General features: G+C 39.8%; 1 protein-coding gene across 10 annotated transcripts in view; it reads right to left on the bottom strand.

Annotated features, from left to right (window-relative positions):
* Positions 1-4,214: 4,214 nt before the first annotated feature.
* ARHGAP24 (Rho GTPase activating protein 24) overlaps positions 4,215-18,546 on the bottom strand; it is a 494,910-nt gene continuing 480,578 nt past the window's right edge. For all 10 annotated transcript variants that reach the window (XM_045183728.3, XM_045183726.3, XM_024574833.4 and 7 more), the window contains 2 exons: positions 11,460-12,537; positions 4,215-5,938 (listed from right to left, as the gene is read on the bottom strand). In XM_045183728.3, coding sequence (XP_045039663.2) covers positions 5,695-5,938; positions 11,460-12,537 — 1,322 coding nt within the window. In that variant the 3' untranslated portion in view covers positions 4,215-5,694. The remainder of the gene's footprint in view (positions 5,939-11,459; positions 12,538-18,546) is intronic.

The raw sequence follows: 18,546 nt of genomic DNA, 5'->3' as shown, positions 1-18,546 counted from the left end.
GCTTTGGAGTGTACAAAAGTTGTTGTTGGAATGATGGTGCTAAAGGGAGTGACCTGGAGGGAGAAGAGGTGGTGATCAGAGAATGGGTATTTGAAATGGAAATTTTGGTGCTGATGCAGTTATTGGTAATGACACGGTATAGGGTAAACCATGGGCATGGGTGGCTAATATTTGGACAGAGACAGAGCCAGATTTTCAGAAATAAGCAGGTTGAGGAGCTGAGTGACCCAGTTGGTGGATGGCATGTGAGTAGTGGTGGGGGAACATAGTTCAATAGGTGCTAAAATATCCAGTCATGTGGCACGTGCTTCCAAAATGGTTACTAGGGTGGACAGAGAAGCAGAAGTCTGGGAATTGCAGCAAAGAGCAGAGCAAGACATGCCTCTGCTTCAGGCTAGTGAGATGCAGGTTGTGGGAGGGAATAATAGCCATCCTTGAGTGAGCTGCAAGGAGAGTGATGTCGTCAGGAAGGAACTGTGTCATAGAGAGATTTAGGGGTTGGTAATGACAGTCGTGAGATCTAGAAGGTATAATGGAAAGGTGGGAGAAGTGCTGAGGGGATCAGAGTTTGAAGCAAATTAGGGAATATGCTGAATGATACGGGGACAAGCATATTGGTGAAGGTGAAGGACATGGGAGTTTGGGCTGTTTTGGCAATAGGTACTCAAGGATGTACTCATGATGGCCCAACCCTGGGGGGTTCCCTTGGTGTGGTACTTAATCTGTTCTAAGGAATCATGAGGAAGGGAATGTGTGTGTTCCAAAGAGAGGGTTGGGACAAATGTGATGTTTTCAAAAAACAGGGAGTATACTGAGAGCTTCCATCAGAGCTCAGAGACAACTTCGCTCAAAGCAAATGGCACCAATTTGACTGCTCAGTCAGGGAATTCAGTATTCTCCTGTTACTGTACTCTTTACTAAGAAAGGTAACCCTCTCTATGATAGGCTGAAGCAGCTATATACACAGTCCATAAAGAGTGTCATTAAGCCGTGGACCTGAGCCGCAAATGATGCATTAAAAACACACTTTTCATGAGTTAAACTTTCTACTCCAAGATCAACAGTAGGTTCAGATTTTGACTTCTTGGGAAACTGTTATTTTTCTAATTCGCTTTGCAGCAAGAGGTTCTTAGCTGGGAAGTTCTAACTTTCAACTCATTCCCCACTTGTACAGTTGAGAAGACCATGAAGAGCATTATAACACAGACCCTTGGGAGCCACTGTTCCAACATTCTTTTCCTGTGGTTTGCAAGTTCAAACAAGGCAAAATGTGTCCATTGAATTAAACAGTGCATTAAACAGTAGAAGCCACCAGTAGAAGTACATTGTAAGTGTGTTTTCAAGTCACACAGTGTGAGGATAAGTTGTTCTGCACAGTGCCACCTCGATGGTGCAGACTTAATAGGTCAGTTTTATTTCATTGAAAAGGCTCCCTGGGGTCCACACCAAAGGCCCTTTGCACATGCTGTTCCATGCACTAGGGAAGCCCTGACTCCATATGGCCACCTGTCTGGTAACTTCCTACTCACCCTTCAGGACTCACATCACAGTCATTACTCTGCACTGCCTTTTCTAGCCTTATTTTTGTGATCTCTTACTTTCATAGTCATTCATCTTATGTGGTAATTAGTATTGTAAACTTGGTATCCCTGGGCACCTATCCTAGTGCTGGCCTGGCATGAGGCGGATTTCAATAAGTACCTACTAATGGTGGTGCTAATGTGAGGCTAGACATGTTCACTGGTCCATATCCTTAGACACCTTCATTATATCTCACCTAGTACTTTTAGTGCCCAAAATTGTCTTCAGTGTCCACATGGACAGAGTTAATATAGGATAGTTACTGGTAGTTCTTTACACATTATTCTCATGTCATAGATGTAATTGTATGATCTCAGAGTAGGAAGGATGCTTCAGGTTGCCTCCTTCTTGCCATCAAACTCTGGCAGAATCTGGGAAAAATAAAATGAGAGTTCCTGGGGCAGGGACACAATTATACCTTCTGCTGATGAGCGTGCTAGCCTTTCACTGCTGGCCAAATTCCTGAAGCCAGAGCCCTGCTATGTTCTTCAGAAGCTTAAACACCCTTTCCATAGAAGCAATTTGAAGGCTGACAACTACCACTTATTGAACACTTACTATCTGCTGGGTACTGTGCTAGTCACGTTACTTATCTTATTCATTTCTCAAAAAAAAAAATCCAGTGAGGAAGAGACTCTATTATTATTCTTATTTTATTAAAAAAAACAAATTACAGCTTATAAATAGTATGTAATTTTTCTTAAATTCATATAGCCACAAAGTAGCAGAGCTGGGATTTGAATCCAGGGTCTGAATCCAAAAGCTCATACGTGTTCTTTTCTATGGTGCTGCTCTGAGCAGGGTGCAGCTCTGCGAGGGGAGGAGCACTGGGGTTCGTGGCCGGCATCGCCACCTTTAATATTCTGATTTCCAAGAGGAGAAAATTACATCAGTGATTTGAACTATCCTATCTTGGATTGATCTAATATTTTTAACGGAGGCCTCAGCTTTTGAATAAATAAAAATAAATAGGAATAACATCATTGAAATTCCACTTGGAGATTTTAGTCATTTCATAATAAAATTACATATAAAACTTATGCTTCAGTTGACCTGATGTGCCAGCTAATTCTATTTTAAATGTCCTCTAAAGGATACCCAGCCAGATAGTTTGACTAATAAAACCAGTATTATAGATTCAACACTTGTAAGCAAATAAATCCAGTCTTCTGAGCTCAAAATTTAAGAATTATTGTAGTTAACAATAATAGAGTTTTAAAGAAGTGAATACAAGCTCTCTAAGTTTATTGCTAACTCTGCACTGGCACTCTATGGCACAAAGGGTGGAGGGAGAGGGATTTAAGACCAAGAAGATAATATCTGATGTGTTAAGAAGCTCAGTTGATCAAGTGGCAGCCACTGGAATAGGCACCTTTAAGTATCATCACACCCCAACTTTGCAGGGGTTATCTCCACTTTACTGATGAAAAAACTGAGGTTCAGAGAAGTTAAGTGACTGGTTGTTGCTGTGTATCTTGCCAAGGCATGCTGAGATTCCTATTTTAGTCTGTCTGGCTGTCAGTTTTCTATGATTCTCATTTCACTATGTTGCTTCCCAAAGTGCTTATTTGGTGAAGAAAATAATCAGATGTGGGAAGAGCTAAAAGAGATACATGCAAATTGGGAGTAAAAAAGGTAACCAGGTGCAATGAGATCCTAGGAAGCGTCATAGGGGAGCTGATATTATATTTGGCTCTAAAAATATATGGTTTGAATGGGTCAGATTGAAGGAAGACAGTCGAGATGGACACAGCAATAGAAGGTGGAAAGTTCCAGAGGCACACAGGCATGGCAGGTGTGGAGGAAATGGGAAAAAATGAGAATGAACCTGCAGATCAGCATCTTACATGCTGTGTGAAGGGCTTTATCCTGTGGGTGAGTGAGTCAGTATCCAATGTGATTGGCAAGGCCGGGGCATGGTCGCATGGCAGCTGGCAAAGGGGAAAGTAGAAGAATGATGCTGGAACAAAAGTGGGTAGGTGAGAAGCTGTCATCGAAAGATGAGAAGCTGATCAAAGATGGGTGGAATAGACAGTCTTAAGTAGTGAATTAAAGGTGAAGAAGAGAGAGAAGCAGAGAAAGTAAGGGTTAAGATTGACGGACTCCTTCCTGTATACTAGGTGTTGTGCTCAGCCTTAACACCAGCTGCCTCACTGAGACCACATAACAAGTCTGTGAGAAGAGTATTTTTATTATTTCCATTCTACAGGTGAACAAAGTGATGCCTGGAAGATTAAAGGCCAGCAAACTGTAGAAAATGTGAAGCAGAAAGTTTGCGTACATTTTGTTTTTCACTATTACATCGGTAGCTCCTGGATGAGTCCGAGGTTGGGTTAACTGAGACAGGGACTGGGAAAAGATGTAGAGAGCTATGAGATCAACTTTGCACATTTTGAGTTTGAATTTCTCATAGGATGTCTAAGAGGGAGCACCTGGTTAAAGAATTGGGAGGATGGAGAAAAGGAATGAAAGATAAAAAAGGCATTGCTCTGTGGACAGTGGCTGACCTAGAAGGACAGCCTGCGCTTGACCCTTGAAAGGAGGCGCACAGAGGTAGCACGGTGACGACAACAAACGCTGTCAGGACTACTCTCTTCTTGGAAAAAATAAATACACACAGCACACAAATCCCATACACTCAAGTAGTATTTATTTCCGATTATGCCTTCAATGACTTTTTTTGTGTGTGTGAGAAAGATTTACTTGCTTAGCTCCTTAAAAGCATTATTGTACTGACGTGTAAAGAAATGTTCTCCCAAAACTCTAGCTCCTGAGGAACCTGAGCTTCTCCAGAAAGTTATCATTACTAATGTTCACAATTTATCAAAATTGGACCTTTGATCATTCACATCATAAAATTATTGTGAATGACTATGTTTCTAACGGGGAAGAAAAATACTGTAAAAATTAGAAGCAAAATGGTTAGTTTGTTTCTTCTGTCTCCTCCTCCTTCTGGCCCCTGTTCCCTCCATCACTTCTCCCTTTCTGCAAAAAACCTCTGCCTGCTAACACTCCGAGAGAATGCCAGATGACAACGGAACTGTCAGCCTGAGAGAAAAATGTCACTCTACGGCACCCACCCAGTGGTTTAACCAAGAGGGACAGGGGACCACTGTTCTGCTGCTGGCATCCCAGAGTGCAGTTCTCTGGGGGCAGGGGCAGGTCTGAGTGGAAGGCAGGCAGGTGCTCACAAAATGGCATTGCGAGTGCGCGGCAAGTGGCTGAGAAAGTGTTACCTCCCAGCTTCCTCATGGCAGGATGAATTTCTCATGTCCCCAGGCTGCAGTTACAGAGACTCAGTCCAGAAGGACAGAGTAATTCAAGGCATGACTGCTTAAATGCTTTTCCTTCCCACTTTTTCCCCACTAAGGTTCATCCTACAGAGAACTGGCAAGGCAGACCAGGGGGCTTGGAAAAGGGACTTTGTTACAGGGGCCAAACTTTCTTGTGTCAAATCACCTCACAAAGAAAACTGAGTAGTATCTAGGGAAGAACTTAAAGAGCAGTTCAAAGGTTCCTGGTGAGACTACTGTATTTTATAAAATTATTTACATTTATCTTTTTGGTCATTGGTAAGGTCTATTGGCACAAACAGCACAGCCACAAAGTATTCTTCTGATTTTAATAACTCATCTCATATATATTTATATATTTTCATATATCTGCTTATCTTCATTTCCTCAGCAAAAAAGGAAATAAAAATATTGATCTATAAAATAAGCTGATGATAACACAATGCCAAAAATAGCTTATGTTAAGTGCAAGGGGTGAAGCTTGAAAGCAAGCTAAATTGCAACAACATATTGATTTAACATTTTAAATACAAGACTTGCAATAAAATAATTCTTGAGATATGCTTCTCATTTTTAGTTTACTTTTTAAAAACTACTCTCTATACACATATCCAGTTGTAACACTTGACAGTAGCGTATGGGGCATGGTATAACTTTGGTACACATTGCAGATATGGATGGGTAAGGTCTACAAATGATATCCCTTCACCAGTCAGAGCACTGTACAGCCAGGTGACCAGCCACCTGATCCCATGTACTATTCCCACAGGAGCCCCAGAGTCCTTCCAAGATCCACCGGAGACAGTGGGAGAAAGCAGGCTCACTGAATCCATATTGTGTTTCCTCTCTCGGTTCTCCTGGGTTCCACTGTCAGCTCCCCAAATGTGGAAAAAAACTGCTCCATTTCTTTCTGTAGCATGTCATTTCTTTTCTCAGCATCTTCTTTTGCACGCTCTGCATTTCGCATTTTGATTTCTATCATCGTGAACTTTTTCCTTTCCTGATCCAGTTCATCGTGGAGGCTCATCATTTCTGTTTCCAAAGTCAAGTTTCGCTGTTCTAAGCTACAAAAGGTAGGGGAGGGAATAAAAGAGACAGAGATCTTATTCATTTGCAATGCGAGAGGGCTACAAGTATTTTCTAAGCTCTGTCCACACTGCTTAGGAAATTGGAATGAGTCCTGTCAATTCAGTGAAGTTTTTTGTTTTTGTTTGTTTGTTTTTACTAGTTGCTAAGATGTTTTACTATCATGTGAACAAGAAGACCTCACGACCTCTCTTAGAAGCACTTAGCTGTCCCCGATAGTGGATGTGTAAGTGCCAGCACAGAGCAGCCCTAGAACCAATGTCACATAGCACAGAAAGGCAGCCAAAACCACGAGGCTTTCTGGATCATTAAATGTAAATCGGGCTTTGCTAAAAGAAAAGGAGGAAGCCCAGTAAAGCTGGAAGAAAAGTGAGCAATCACATTTGCTTTCCATCAGAGGAAAAATAATGATAGTGCAAATGTCATCGTTGGTAAAGTCCACTACTAAGAATGAACTTCACTGAGACATAAGGAGTCCCATCTTTTAAAAGTGGTGCCAAAAGCAGCTACCTTACATGGACAAGAGTGGTAGCAGTTATACGTGGTGAGTAAGTAATCACCTGACATTTTGTGGCAATGGAGTCCACCCAAGTAACTTGCTGCTATCTGTAATTCTCACTACATCCCAAGTTAATATATCTTAGAATCTCTAGATGTATAGTTCTATAGATTGATAGCTGTATCCATTTGGATGTACTTTATAATTTTAGATAGCTTCCTTGAAAACAGATTTTTCTCCATAATCACTAAGTTACAAAACATAATTTGCAGTTGTTTTTCAAAGACAAGTATTATGTACTTGTTTATTGTAAGATGAATCTTGATAATAGGTGACTTTTTAATCTCTCCTCTTCTGAGCTAAGGTCCTCAGAGTATGTTTGAAGCTACCATACCACTGAAATTTGAAAGGCTAATCTGATTATTTTAATAACAATTTTCAAACTTAAAACCTCAATTATTTTTTGTTTTGAAATAAGTCTTATATGTTGATGTTTCATCCAGATATTAATCATAAGACAAAACAACACTTTCTTTTGAGAGTAACTAAGATTAAAAAAATATTCTCTATATTCTGTAATCAGTTTAGGAGGCTGTTTTGATCACAGGACCACATTTTTATATAACAACCTGGCAGTGTACTGGTTACAACCCAGAATTATTCTACAATATATTCTGTTTGCTTCCTAAAGCTATTTATGTTAGAACTAAAAGTGAAGACAGTCCTTTAAGCAATATTGATACAGGTGGATGTATCAGGTACTTGTGTGAACCTGATGTCAGTCTAATGGACTGAGCAGAATAGAGAAGGGAACCCCTCCCACTGCAAACACAATATGATACTATAAAAATATATACAACATTTAAAAATATATAGCCAAGGTTAAAATAAATAAGAGAGCATCTTCAAGTGTCATAACCAAGAAAGACACTCTGATTGAGAACAGTAAGTGGAAGCACACAAAGGGTATTGATCCTGGATAGAGGCCCAAGGTGGGAGCCAGTTGTTTTTATTTCCTCTCATGGGAGAAGAGAAGGTCTCCAGTATAAGAGAGAAAGAAAGCTAAAAGGGATTCAACTGAGAGCTTATCACATCAATTATCTTTATAAAAAAAACAACCACAAAAGCTCTACTCATGGACTGAGTGAAGTGTCAGAATTGAATCAGCAGAAGAAAAAAAATATCAGTCTTAGCAATATATTTTTAGATATGTCTCCTCAGGCAAAGGGAATGAAATAAAAATAAACACATAGAGCCATATCAAACTTAAAAGCGTTTGCAGAGTGAAGAAAGCCATCAACAAGAATAAAAGGCAGCCTACTGAATGGATAAAAATATTTGCAAATGATATATCTGGTAAGGGGTTAATGTCTAAAATACACAAAAAATCTCATACAATTCAACATGGAACTTGTGGGCATGAACAACAGTGTGGTGACTGCAGGGGCAATGGAGGATGGGTGGGGAAGGAAAAGGGGATAAGGAGGATAAACAGTAATGGAAAAAACAATAAAAAATAAACTAGTAAAAAAAAAGAAGGAAAAAACACCAGAAAAGCAAACAATCTAATTTAAAATATGAGCAGAGATCCTGTTTCAACACTTCTGCAAAGAAGATGTATAGGTTGTCAACAGACACATGAAGAGATGCTCAACATCACTAAACATCAGGCAAATGCAGATCAAAACCACAATGAGATATTATCACCTCATACCTGTCAGCATGGCTACTATCAAAAAGACAACAAATAACAATCGAGAGGAAAGGGAACACTTATGCATTGATGGTGAGATTATAAATTAGGTGCAGCCATTCCATATGGGAAACAGTATGGAGATTCCTCAAACAATGAAAAATAGAATTACAGTACAACACAGCAATTCTACTTGTGGTTACTTATCTGAAAAAATAAACACAATAATTTGAAAAGATATATGCGCCCCTATGATCATTACAGCATTATTTACAATCACCGAGCTACGGAAGCAAAGCAGGTGTCCATGGATAAATGAGTGGATAAAGAGGATGTGGTACATATGTTCAATAGGACATGACTCAGCCATAAAAAATAACAACACCTGGCCATTTGCAACAACGTGGATGAACCCAGAGAGTATTATGGTAAGTGAAATAAGTCAGACAGAGAAAGACAAATGCCATAGGATTTTACTTATATGTGGAATCTAAACACCAAAACAACTGAATGAACAAAATGAAACAAGCAGTCACAGACACAGAGAACAAACTGATAGCTTTCTGAGGGGAGGAGGGTGGAGGCAGGAGGAAAAGGGGAAGAGGGTTAAAAAGCATGAACTTTAGTTCTAAAATAAGTCATGGATGTAAAGCACAGGGAATACTGTCAATAATATAATAATAACTACATACAGTGACAGATGGTTACTAGACTTGTGGCAATCACTTTGTAAGGTATATCAATGTTGGGTCACTGTGTTGCACACCTGAAACTAGTGTGATATTTTATGTTAACTATAATTAAAAATAAATATTAAAAAAGAAAAAATTAGTAAACTGGAAAATGGGTCTGAGAAAAATTACCCAGAATGCCTCACAGAATGAGAAAGACAGAAATTTAATATAAGAAAAAGAAATTAACAGAGAATAGAGCATGGATTAAGAAGGTCCAACATAGTTCAATAAGGGTTGTAGAAACAGAAATTGGAGAAAATGAGGGAGATGAAATAAACCAAAAGGTGATAGACACAAATATCCCAGAACTAAAAAATATATAAGCTCTCAGATCAAATAAACGTAAAGGCTGAACATTCATGGACAATATATGGCAGAAAGTTATTAATCAACATAGAAATGGCATAGCAATATTAATATCAGAAGACTATACTTTCAGGCAAAATGCATTATTGCAATTAAAGATGAACACTGCTTGATGATAAAGGAATCAATTCACCAGGGATATATAAATAATTATGAACTTTTATTTGCCTAGGAGTGTAGCCTCAAATTATTCAATATAAACTATAATTATAAGGAGAAATTGATAAATCCATAAAAATTAGGGGAGTTTAAGGTAACTTCATTAGAAACTACAGATCTACCTGATAAAAATTAGGAGAAATGTAAAAGACTTAAACAGCTTGATTAACAGACTTGATCTATTGGCCATATATAAAATCCCAAACCAACAATAAAATAATAATTTTTACAAGATCAAATAATTGATATCACAAAAATAAATTCTTCTGACTACATACAATAAAGGAAGAAATTTATGGGACAGGGAGATCACTAAACTCACATGTTTAAAAAGTAAAAAGCATGTATCAATAATTGATAAAGTAAAATATTATCTATCATCTGTTGATCTATGTATATAGGAATGTATGGTCCTAAAAATGATATTCAGATGCCGTTTTTCTTCTTATTTAAACTCACTGTTACTTGGCATTATATAGGAAAATTCAAACCAAGTTTCCATTCAGTGAAGTTTACAAAATCTAACATATAAATAGTATTTTACTTTATATTTACTCTATCATAGCTCTTGAAAATATGTGTCTTTTGGCTTGATAATTGATAAATAGATGGGAAACAGTAAAAGAAAGTCAAATATATATCTAAAAAACCATGTGGGGTTTGGAGCCATAGAAGCAGCAAAGCAGGACAAAGACTGATAATCACAAATGAGAAGGGCTTTAGGCCACCCCGCAGGCAGAGGTTACAGCAGCACAGGGCCTGGGCCTGGGGCCAAGACCACGGCAGGGGCTCCCTCGCGCTGAACTGGGCCTCAGGCCTTTTCCTGACTTGGGAGCCCAGTGCTCTCTCCTGTGCCTATAACTATGCCAAAAGGAGAATGTAAAAACAATCAGCTTTGCCATTTCTGTGACCTCAGTGAAACACGGGTGCGGTGACTTTCAGATTTCCAGTACAAGATGGTATTTGTGGGTCCTGGGCCCTGTTCTCTGAATCCCTGCCTCTCTAGCCCATGGACTCAGGGGCACTGTGAACACAGGACACTTAGCCAATGCTGCTGATCTTGCTCAGGTTGCTTTCCTGGAGAAGTTGCAAAGCAAACTGCTTCCGACCTTGGCCATCTTATCAGAGGATGTAAACTGACATAAATTAGCTTTTAGCATAGCTGTTTCCTTAAGAATCATAGTTTTTGCTTCCCATTTAGACTACAGTTTTTCTTGTCCATATGGATACACTTCATGTCATCACCTTTCTCAAAAGTTTTCATGCATTCCAATCTCAGAGCAAAAGCCAAAGACTTAATCGGATCCCCAAGGTTCTGTCACCTGTTTCCTGTTATGTCTCTGAGCCCCTAGCCCAGCCCACGTCACGGCATTTCCACTTGCTCCTCTGCCAGGTATCCGTACAGCTTCCCTTTAACCTGCCGTGAGGCCCTAGGCTGAAACTCACACCTCAGCAGCACGCCCTCCCCCTTCCCCGCTTTAGTATTCTACTTAGCACAGGGCCTAGTTTACTTATTTGCCTGTCTTCTCCGGGACAGTGGAAGCACATTCCATGACAGCTGAGTGTGCTGAGTCCTCGGGACCTGGAACTGAGCTTGGCAGATAGCAGGCACTCTCCTGACACTCAACAATTGAAAAATTATAAAAGGTGTGTTTATTTCTACAACTTTTCTTTCCCTTCATTTCATCTTTTCCCTGTCAGTGACAACAGGCCCCTTATCCTCCATCTGCCCCCTCACAGCTCCTCTCTAACCAACCGCTGGAACAATTCACACAGCATTATTGGGCACCTCCTCTGTGCCAGGGGCAGTGCTCAATGATTTTTACATGCTTTTGAGAAAAATACTACTCGTATTTAAATTTTTCACATTAAGAAACCAAGGCTCACAGAGATAAAGTGAACTTTCCTGAAGTCCCACAGCTTCCAATGGGTAATGCTAGGACTTGAATAGGGCCTCCAGCTCTGGGACCAGCTTGTTTAACTGTCTGTGGGAGCCAGCCCCACGGTAGGATGCTCCCTGGCATTTAGGAGCCCCAGATTTTCCTCACCTCTTTATCTTGGACTCGTACTCTATCTTCTGTTTGGTCATTTCCTGTTTCAGGCTGGACACTAGACTGTGCAGGGCACTGTGGTTGCTGCTGTTGTTGCCCACAAACGTCTCACTGTTGTCACTGCTGCTGGTGGCACGACTACTTCGACCTCCCACACTCCTCCGGTCACTTTTGTTTTCATAGTCCCCAGGGTGGGAAAGATCATCTTGTGGGGGCCCATCCAAAACAGGGTCCTCAAAGTTCCCACCGTAAAAGTCTTGCTCTGGGCAGGTGGTTGTAGAGGAGCGACAGGAGGTGGAGTTCTCAGGGAGGGAGATTTCACAGGAGGAGGTGGACCAGGTGGCACTGTCAACACTCTGCTTGTCATCAAGGTTCATCATGGAGAACTGCTGGTGGACGTTATCATAGGTGGAGAGCCTGTTATGCTGGCCTGACTCCCCCGTTTGCTCTTTCTGCTTGTTGTCTCTCAGGGTCACATAGCCATTGGGCAGCCAGGTCATGCTGCGACCATTCATGGGGTTCCCAAGTGAGTCGGTGTTTAAAATGCCCATTCGCACTGTTCCATTCTGTACACTGTGGGTGCCCATTTTGGTACCAGACCCCTTCAGTGAAGAGGTCCTTCTGGCCTGTAAGCTCCCATTGGGAGTAGTTTGGGTTTTCTCAAGTCCTTCTGCATTGCTGCTGCTGAAGGACCCATTAGTGACAATCCCACTGCCCTTACTGAAGGCGGGATTCTTTTTGACCATAAGAGGGGGACTCCTAGAGACATCCAGCTTGTGGACACTGTTCCTTGGACTGTTGGTTTTGCTGCCTGACTGAGCTGTGGGAGATCCATTATCTACGTTGCTTCTCTGGGGAGACTCAGACTTCTCCCAAGAGCACCGCCTAACAGGACTGTCCTTGGTGTTATTGTTCTCCTTGTTCTGTAGCTGGCCCATGGTGGTTTTCTTCTGGATTTCATTGTTGTTGTTGCTCACTCCATCTTGGGGCTTGCTTTGCAGTTCTGCATCTTTGGGGAAAAGGTGATCATGTTTGCTAATCATCACTGACATCAATTGCTGGACCACCACGGTGCCTGGAATTGCATAGAAAAGAAAGTCGTATGAGTGAAATAGTTCAGATTTACTTCCCATTTTGAAAGTGACTCTTAAAGGACCACATTCAGGTGAACATGCGGCATTGTTGGCAGTGCTAAACTATATTTTTAATGATGATAATGAGAATACAGGCTAAAATTTCTTGAGAAGTTAGTGCTATGAACTCTACTAAGCACTTTGCTTTTGTTAATTTACTTGGATTTTAAAATAAATGTATAAATGCATAGTTACTGTCATTACTCTATGAATTTTAAATAACTTGACTAAGGTTATAAAGCTGTAAGGAGCAGACTTGGGGTTTGAACCTAGAGTTAGCTAGTTCCAAAGAGCAGGCTCTTGATCATTTTACAATATTCCTTGCAAGTTTGACATTTATTTACGAAAAATATTCCTCAGGAGGATGTCACTGTGATGTCCCATCTGACAATGATGTCAGACCATCAAGACGTTTCAGTGGTCTCTCTAAGCTGAAACCAATGCAATCTCTAATGGATATATGGTCTGTCTTTCTAACACATCAAAACGATACATTCACTATGACTTTTGTTCACTCTTCAAAAGACTTAGAGCATTTGAAGTGACAGTAACCAGAATAGTGTAGTAAGGACCTCCAAAAATCCTCTCTTCCATGAAAGCAAATGAAAAAAAATATGTCCTGAATCAACATTTTTAGAAATCTAGAAAATAACGAAAGGCTTAGTGCAATCTGGAAATTGCTTATTCAAGAAACATGGTTGAATCTCAGTAATAACAGCAAGCTCTGAGGTGTTTTACTTCCCTTGTTCCCATTTTCCTCTCCCTAATTTTGCAGTTGCTTTGAAAACCACCTTTCCGCCATCACAGTGGGCACAGGCAGTCTGGACACCCGTGGAACAGGCAAAACAGGGTTAAAACTCCTTCAAAGCTGCATTGCTAAAGCACTGTCATTGTTTGAGCTATTTAGTGGTTGCCTGGAAGACACCACTAATGAGGCTGTCTCATTTTGTCTGACTAAGACTGTGACCAGTGTGAGTAGCATTTTTCTCAGGGGCACTTTTCAAGTACAATGTGGGGCTTTTTTGTTTAATATCATGGCTGCCTGAAACAATGGATAACAGTTGGAACAAACAATAGGTTAACCAAAAAGCTTAAAAAATCGAAGAAATATTTCCATGGGAAGTTTTGAAAGGCAATGATCTATTCCTGGGAATCTAGAAGAGAAAATGTATGTTTAGGATTCTGTGCAAGCCCAGGGCTGTGGACATGTTCAGGAAAAAAGTGAGACACCCCTGTTCTCTCACCTCTGGCTGGACTTGAGGCATTGCACCGCCTGAACTGGAGGCTAAGGCAGAGTTGTAAACTGCCTGGCTGAGTGTTGAAGGTTTGTCTTAACATGCACACAGAGCCCTTTGGTAAAAAGTGAGAGACTTATTGGCTCTAGACATTTAAGGAAATCTTTGCCTAATCATTAGCTGACAACTAAGCAAACTAAGTAAAGACTTCAGTGACCACATATGGCAAAGAATATAGTCATACCTGAAGGTATGTCAATTGAGGTTATCCAACCTGAGAAACGCAAAGACAAAAGAAAGAAGAGAAATGAACAGATCCTCAGAGACCTGTGGGGCATCATTAAGTATATCAGCATATGCATGATGGTAGTCCCAAGAAGGAGAGTAAAAGAGAATTGAATAGAATGAATATTTCAAGAAATAATTGCTGGAATTGTCCCAATTTGAAGGAAAACCAGAATCTATATATCCAAGAAGCTCAGCAAGTTCCAAGCAAGGTAAATGCAAAAGGACCCACATCAAGAACTATCATCATTCAACTGTCTTAAACCAAAAACAAAGAACCTTGAAAACCCAGAGAGAAGCAACTCATGTACAAGGATCCTCAGTAAGATCATCACTTCTCATTGCCAGAGGTGGTGGGATGAAATATTCAAAATGTTGAAAGACATACTATTAAGTAAGAACTCTATATCCAGCAAACACATGCTTCAAAATTGGAGAAGAAATACAGATATTCCTAGATAAACATAAAAACAGAGAGAGAGAGAGAGAGAGAGAGAGAGAGAGAGAGAGAGAGAATTTGTCATTAGTAAATCTGTTCTATAAGGAACTCCAAACTTCAGGGCATTTTAAAGAAAGAGAAGACATTCAAGAAAGAAAATTATTCCTTTACACAGATGAAAATAATTATGGTTCCCATTTGACTCTCATATTTTTACTATGCACTGTAAAGTATGAATTAGAAATCAAAACAAGTTTCAGATGGTAATAATAATTTGGACAAAATGGATAGAAAAGTTGACCTATTATTGAAAACAGTAATTTATTTTAAAATTAATGGGTTTATCAGGTTAATGGCATATTAGCTGAAATCTCAAAATATATATTTACATACTCCTCACTGACTTACAATATGGGCTCCAATCCCTTAAAACTGGCTGACACCATTAACTCGGCTTCTAAACTAGTTTCCTAACTTGGGGGATCCAATTTCCCTAACAATCTTTTTAAGTATTAATTTTATTCATGTACACACAATGATGCAGTATAGGCTAATACAAAAATCAAACATCTTTACTTTGGCTTGAACTGTATTAATTTGTTGTGTTAACTCAGTTTACATTGTGTGGATGAGAGCTCATAAGAATTATCTTTGAAGAAGTACATGCAGGGAAATAACTTAAATTTTAGTTACTAAATGTGGTTTCTACATAAAATACTTAAAACATGATTTGATGCCTAGTGATGCTGAGCATGTTTTCATATGTCTCTGGGCCCTCTTTACATCTTCCTTGGAGAAGTGTCTGTTCAAGTCCTTTGCCCATTTTTAATTGGGTTGTTTGTCTTCCTGGAGTGGAGCTGTGTGAGTTCTTTATATATTGTGGAGATCAGACCCTTGTCTGAGGTATCATTGGCAAATATGTTTTCCCATACTGGTGGTTCTCTTTCTATTTCAACACTGTTTTCTTTAGCCATGCAGAAGCTTTTTATTTTGATGAGGTCCCACTTGTTTATTCTTTCCTTTATGTCCCTTGCTTTAGCCATCAGAGAGATGCAAATTAAAACCACAATGAGGTACCACCTCACACCAGTCAGAGTGGCCAACTTAAACAAATCAACAAACAAATGTTGGAGAGGATGTGGAGAAAAGGGAACCCTAGTACATTGTTGGTGGGAATGCAGACTGGTGAGGCCACTGTGGAAAACAGGATGGAATTTCCTCAGAAAACTAAAAATGGAACTGCCTTTTGACCCAGCAATTCCACTGCTGGGATTATACCCTAAGAACCCTGAAACACCAATCCAAAAGAACCTATGCACCGCAATGTTCATAGCAGCACAATTTACAATAGCCAAGTACTGGAAGCAACCTAAGTGCCCATCAGCAAATGAGTGGATCCAAAAACTATGGTACATTTACACAATGGAATTCTATGCAGCAGAGAGAAAGAAGGAGCTTATACCCTTTGCAACAGCATGGATGGAACTGGAGAGCATTATGCTAAGTGAAATAAGCCAGGTGGTGAGGGACAAATACCATATGATCTCACCTTTAACTGGAACATAATCAAGAAAAGAAAAAAGCAAACAAAATATAACCAGAGACATTGAAGTTAAGAGCAATCTAACAATAACCAGAGGGGAGTGGGGAGGGGATAGTGGAGAGAGGGGTTTTCAGGAACTACTATAAAGGACACATGGACAAAACCAAGGGAGAGGGTGGAGGCAGAGGAGGGAGGTGGGTTTGTCTGGGGTGGGGTGGCGGGAGGGGAGAAAATGCATACAACTGTAATTGAATAACAATAAAAATTAAAAAAAAAAACCCACGATATTTGGTGAGGAAGATGATGACAAGAGCTGTCGACAATGCAGATTTCTACTGAAACAGCTGCTAATTGAGTGGCTGTCAAGAGTACAAGCCTGACCTGGGGTGAGGCCACTCTTTAGCTTAAAGCAACACCTAGGCAAGATTTGACTATGAATATAATTCACATCAAATTTTGAATAGGAAAAACTGTGTTATGTCTATCTATATCCCGCATACATCTTCTGTGATGATTCAAAACTTATATTTAAAATAAGAATCTCCCATGTGTCAGGTCTAATGCAAGATCAATGTTGCTTAAACATTAATATTTATACAAATTACTTGGAGATTCTGTCAAAATGTAAGTATTGGGTGGGGCACAAAATTTTCCACTTCTAACTAGCTCCTGGAGGACACCAGCTATAATAGAACAGTGGCCCTGGCATCACCTGGAAGCTTCACAATTTCAGGACCCACCGCAGGCCTCCTAAATCAGAATTTGCATTAGAGTTTGAGAAACACTGTGTTATATGGAAAGGTTTCACTTATATCTTCTAAATTAGGTTTTTGAAAAAAACTGAAATAGTATTGAACATTCTTCACATGAGAAAACTGAGGTTCAGAGAGGCTAAGCTTTTGCTTAGAGACACACAGATGACGTGATCAAGGTGAAATGTAAGGATTCATTTTCTCACTCCAAATCACGTTCTTGTCCTGCTATATTTTAGCTGTTGGATTTAAACTTTAGTAATAAGTAAACTTGATGTTTATTCTCTATAAGAAACTAAATACAAGACAAAAATCTATTGAATCTATTGAAGAAAAAAGCCTGAATGAAATTAATGGCATTATCTAGCCATCCTTCCTCTTTGAGTAATCTCTGAATGCTATCCTATTTTCAATGCAGGTAGCAGTGAATCTGATTAAAAGATTTTGGTATCGTTAAAATGGCTGTCAACACTGTCACCATTACGTACTGTGCTTGAAGATGTGTCTACTTAGTTCTACTTTACTATTTGCCCTTAAGACAGACATACTTTCAAATGTTAGCCACCTCTCTTATATATGACTCTGCCTAGTACTTGGGGAAAATGGAGCTTTTTCCCGTCATTGGAATATTAACATTTGAAGAATCGCTGCTTCCCATCATAGCTGTAAACTGTGGGGGGCATTTAATTACTTGAAAAGTGACACCCCCAAGGTCTCCACGATGAGTCTGTGAATAGCAATGCCAAAATGTACCTGCCACAATTATAGAATGAGTGTCAGCGTCCTAGAGATTTAGAAATCGTTTCTATCTTGGGAGGCTTTGCCCTTATCTCATGTCCAGGATAATAAATGGCAATAGTTTCTTGTAAAGGGACTTTCAATTTTTACGGCCATTTGGGATAGACTAGCTTGGTAGTTATGATGAAGCGTGTGTCATTATATGCACTTATTTTTCCTTTTTATCCCCTCCTTTCTGTCATTCTCTTCCTCAGAATGTTAATGAGAAACAGGAAACCCAAATTATGAGGACAGAGTGACTATAATTACCACCGCATTGTGATGGGTCCAAGCAGATTCAGGAGTAGCACTGTGCTCTATGACCCAGGAATCCCCCTACCCATACAATTTTATACAGGTTAAATTTAAATACTATTTTAGGCATTTTTTTCTTCAGAAGCATTGGATAAGAATTCAATTTTCCTTTAAAGGTCCATAGAAACTTTAAAGAACAGTTATGTACACATGTAGAATATATTTGGTATATATATTTATATATGGCAGCAGTATATAAAATGTAGTTTCAAGTTTTTAGTTTTTGCAAAGAATAACCTTCATGCATCATTTTGCATGTGTGCAGGTATCTGTAAGATAGTGACTTCTGACAAATGACAGACCTGGAAACACCACACAGTCATAACAGAAAATCCCCTCATGCCTCTGCGCAGCCAAGCCCTTACTCCCACCTCCCATCTGTGGCCACCACTGATCTGCTTTCTGTCACCAAGTTTTTCCTTTTCTAGATTTTCATATAAATGAAATTGCACAGTATGAGGTCTTTATGTCTAGGCATGTTTCCTTAGCATGACACTCTGACCTCTGTCCATGCTGTTGCAGGTACTGGAAGTACACTCTTCTTGCTGCTGAGTAGTGTTCAGTTCCACGGATGCACCACAGAACCAAGACCTTTCATGATCCAC

Source organism: Desmodus rotundus, chromosome 4 (genome assembly GCF_022682495.2).
Source record: "Desmodus rotundus isolate HL8 chromosome 4, HLdesRot8A.1, whole genome shotgun sequence".
Classification (NCBI taxonomy): domain Eukaryota; kingdom Metazoa; phylum Chordata; class Mammalia; order Chiroptera; family Phyllostomidae; genus Desmodus; species Desmodus rotundus.
Note: the sequence above shows the minus strand (reverse complement) of the source record. Positions and strands in the feature narration are given on the sequence as shown.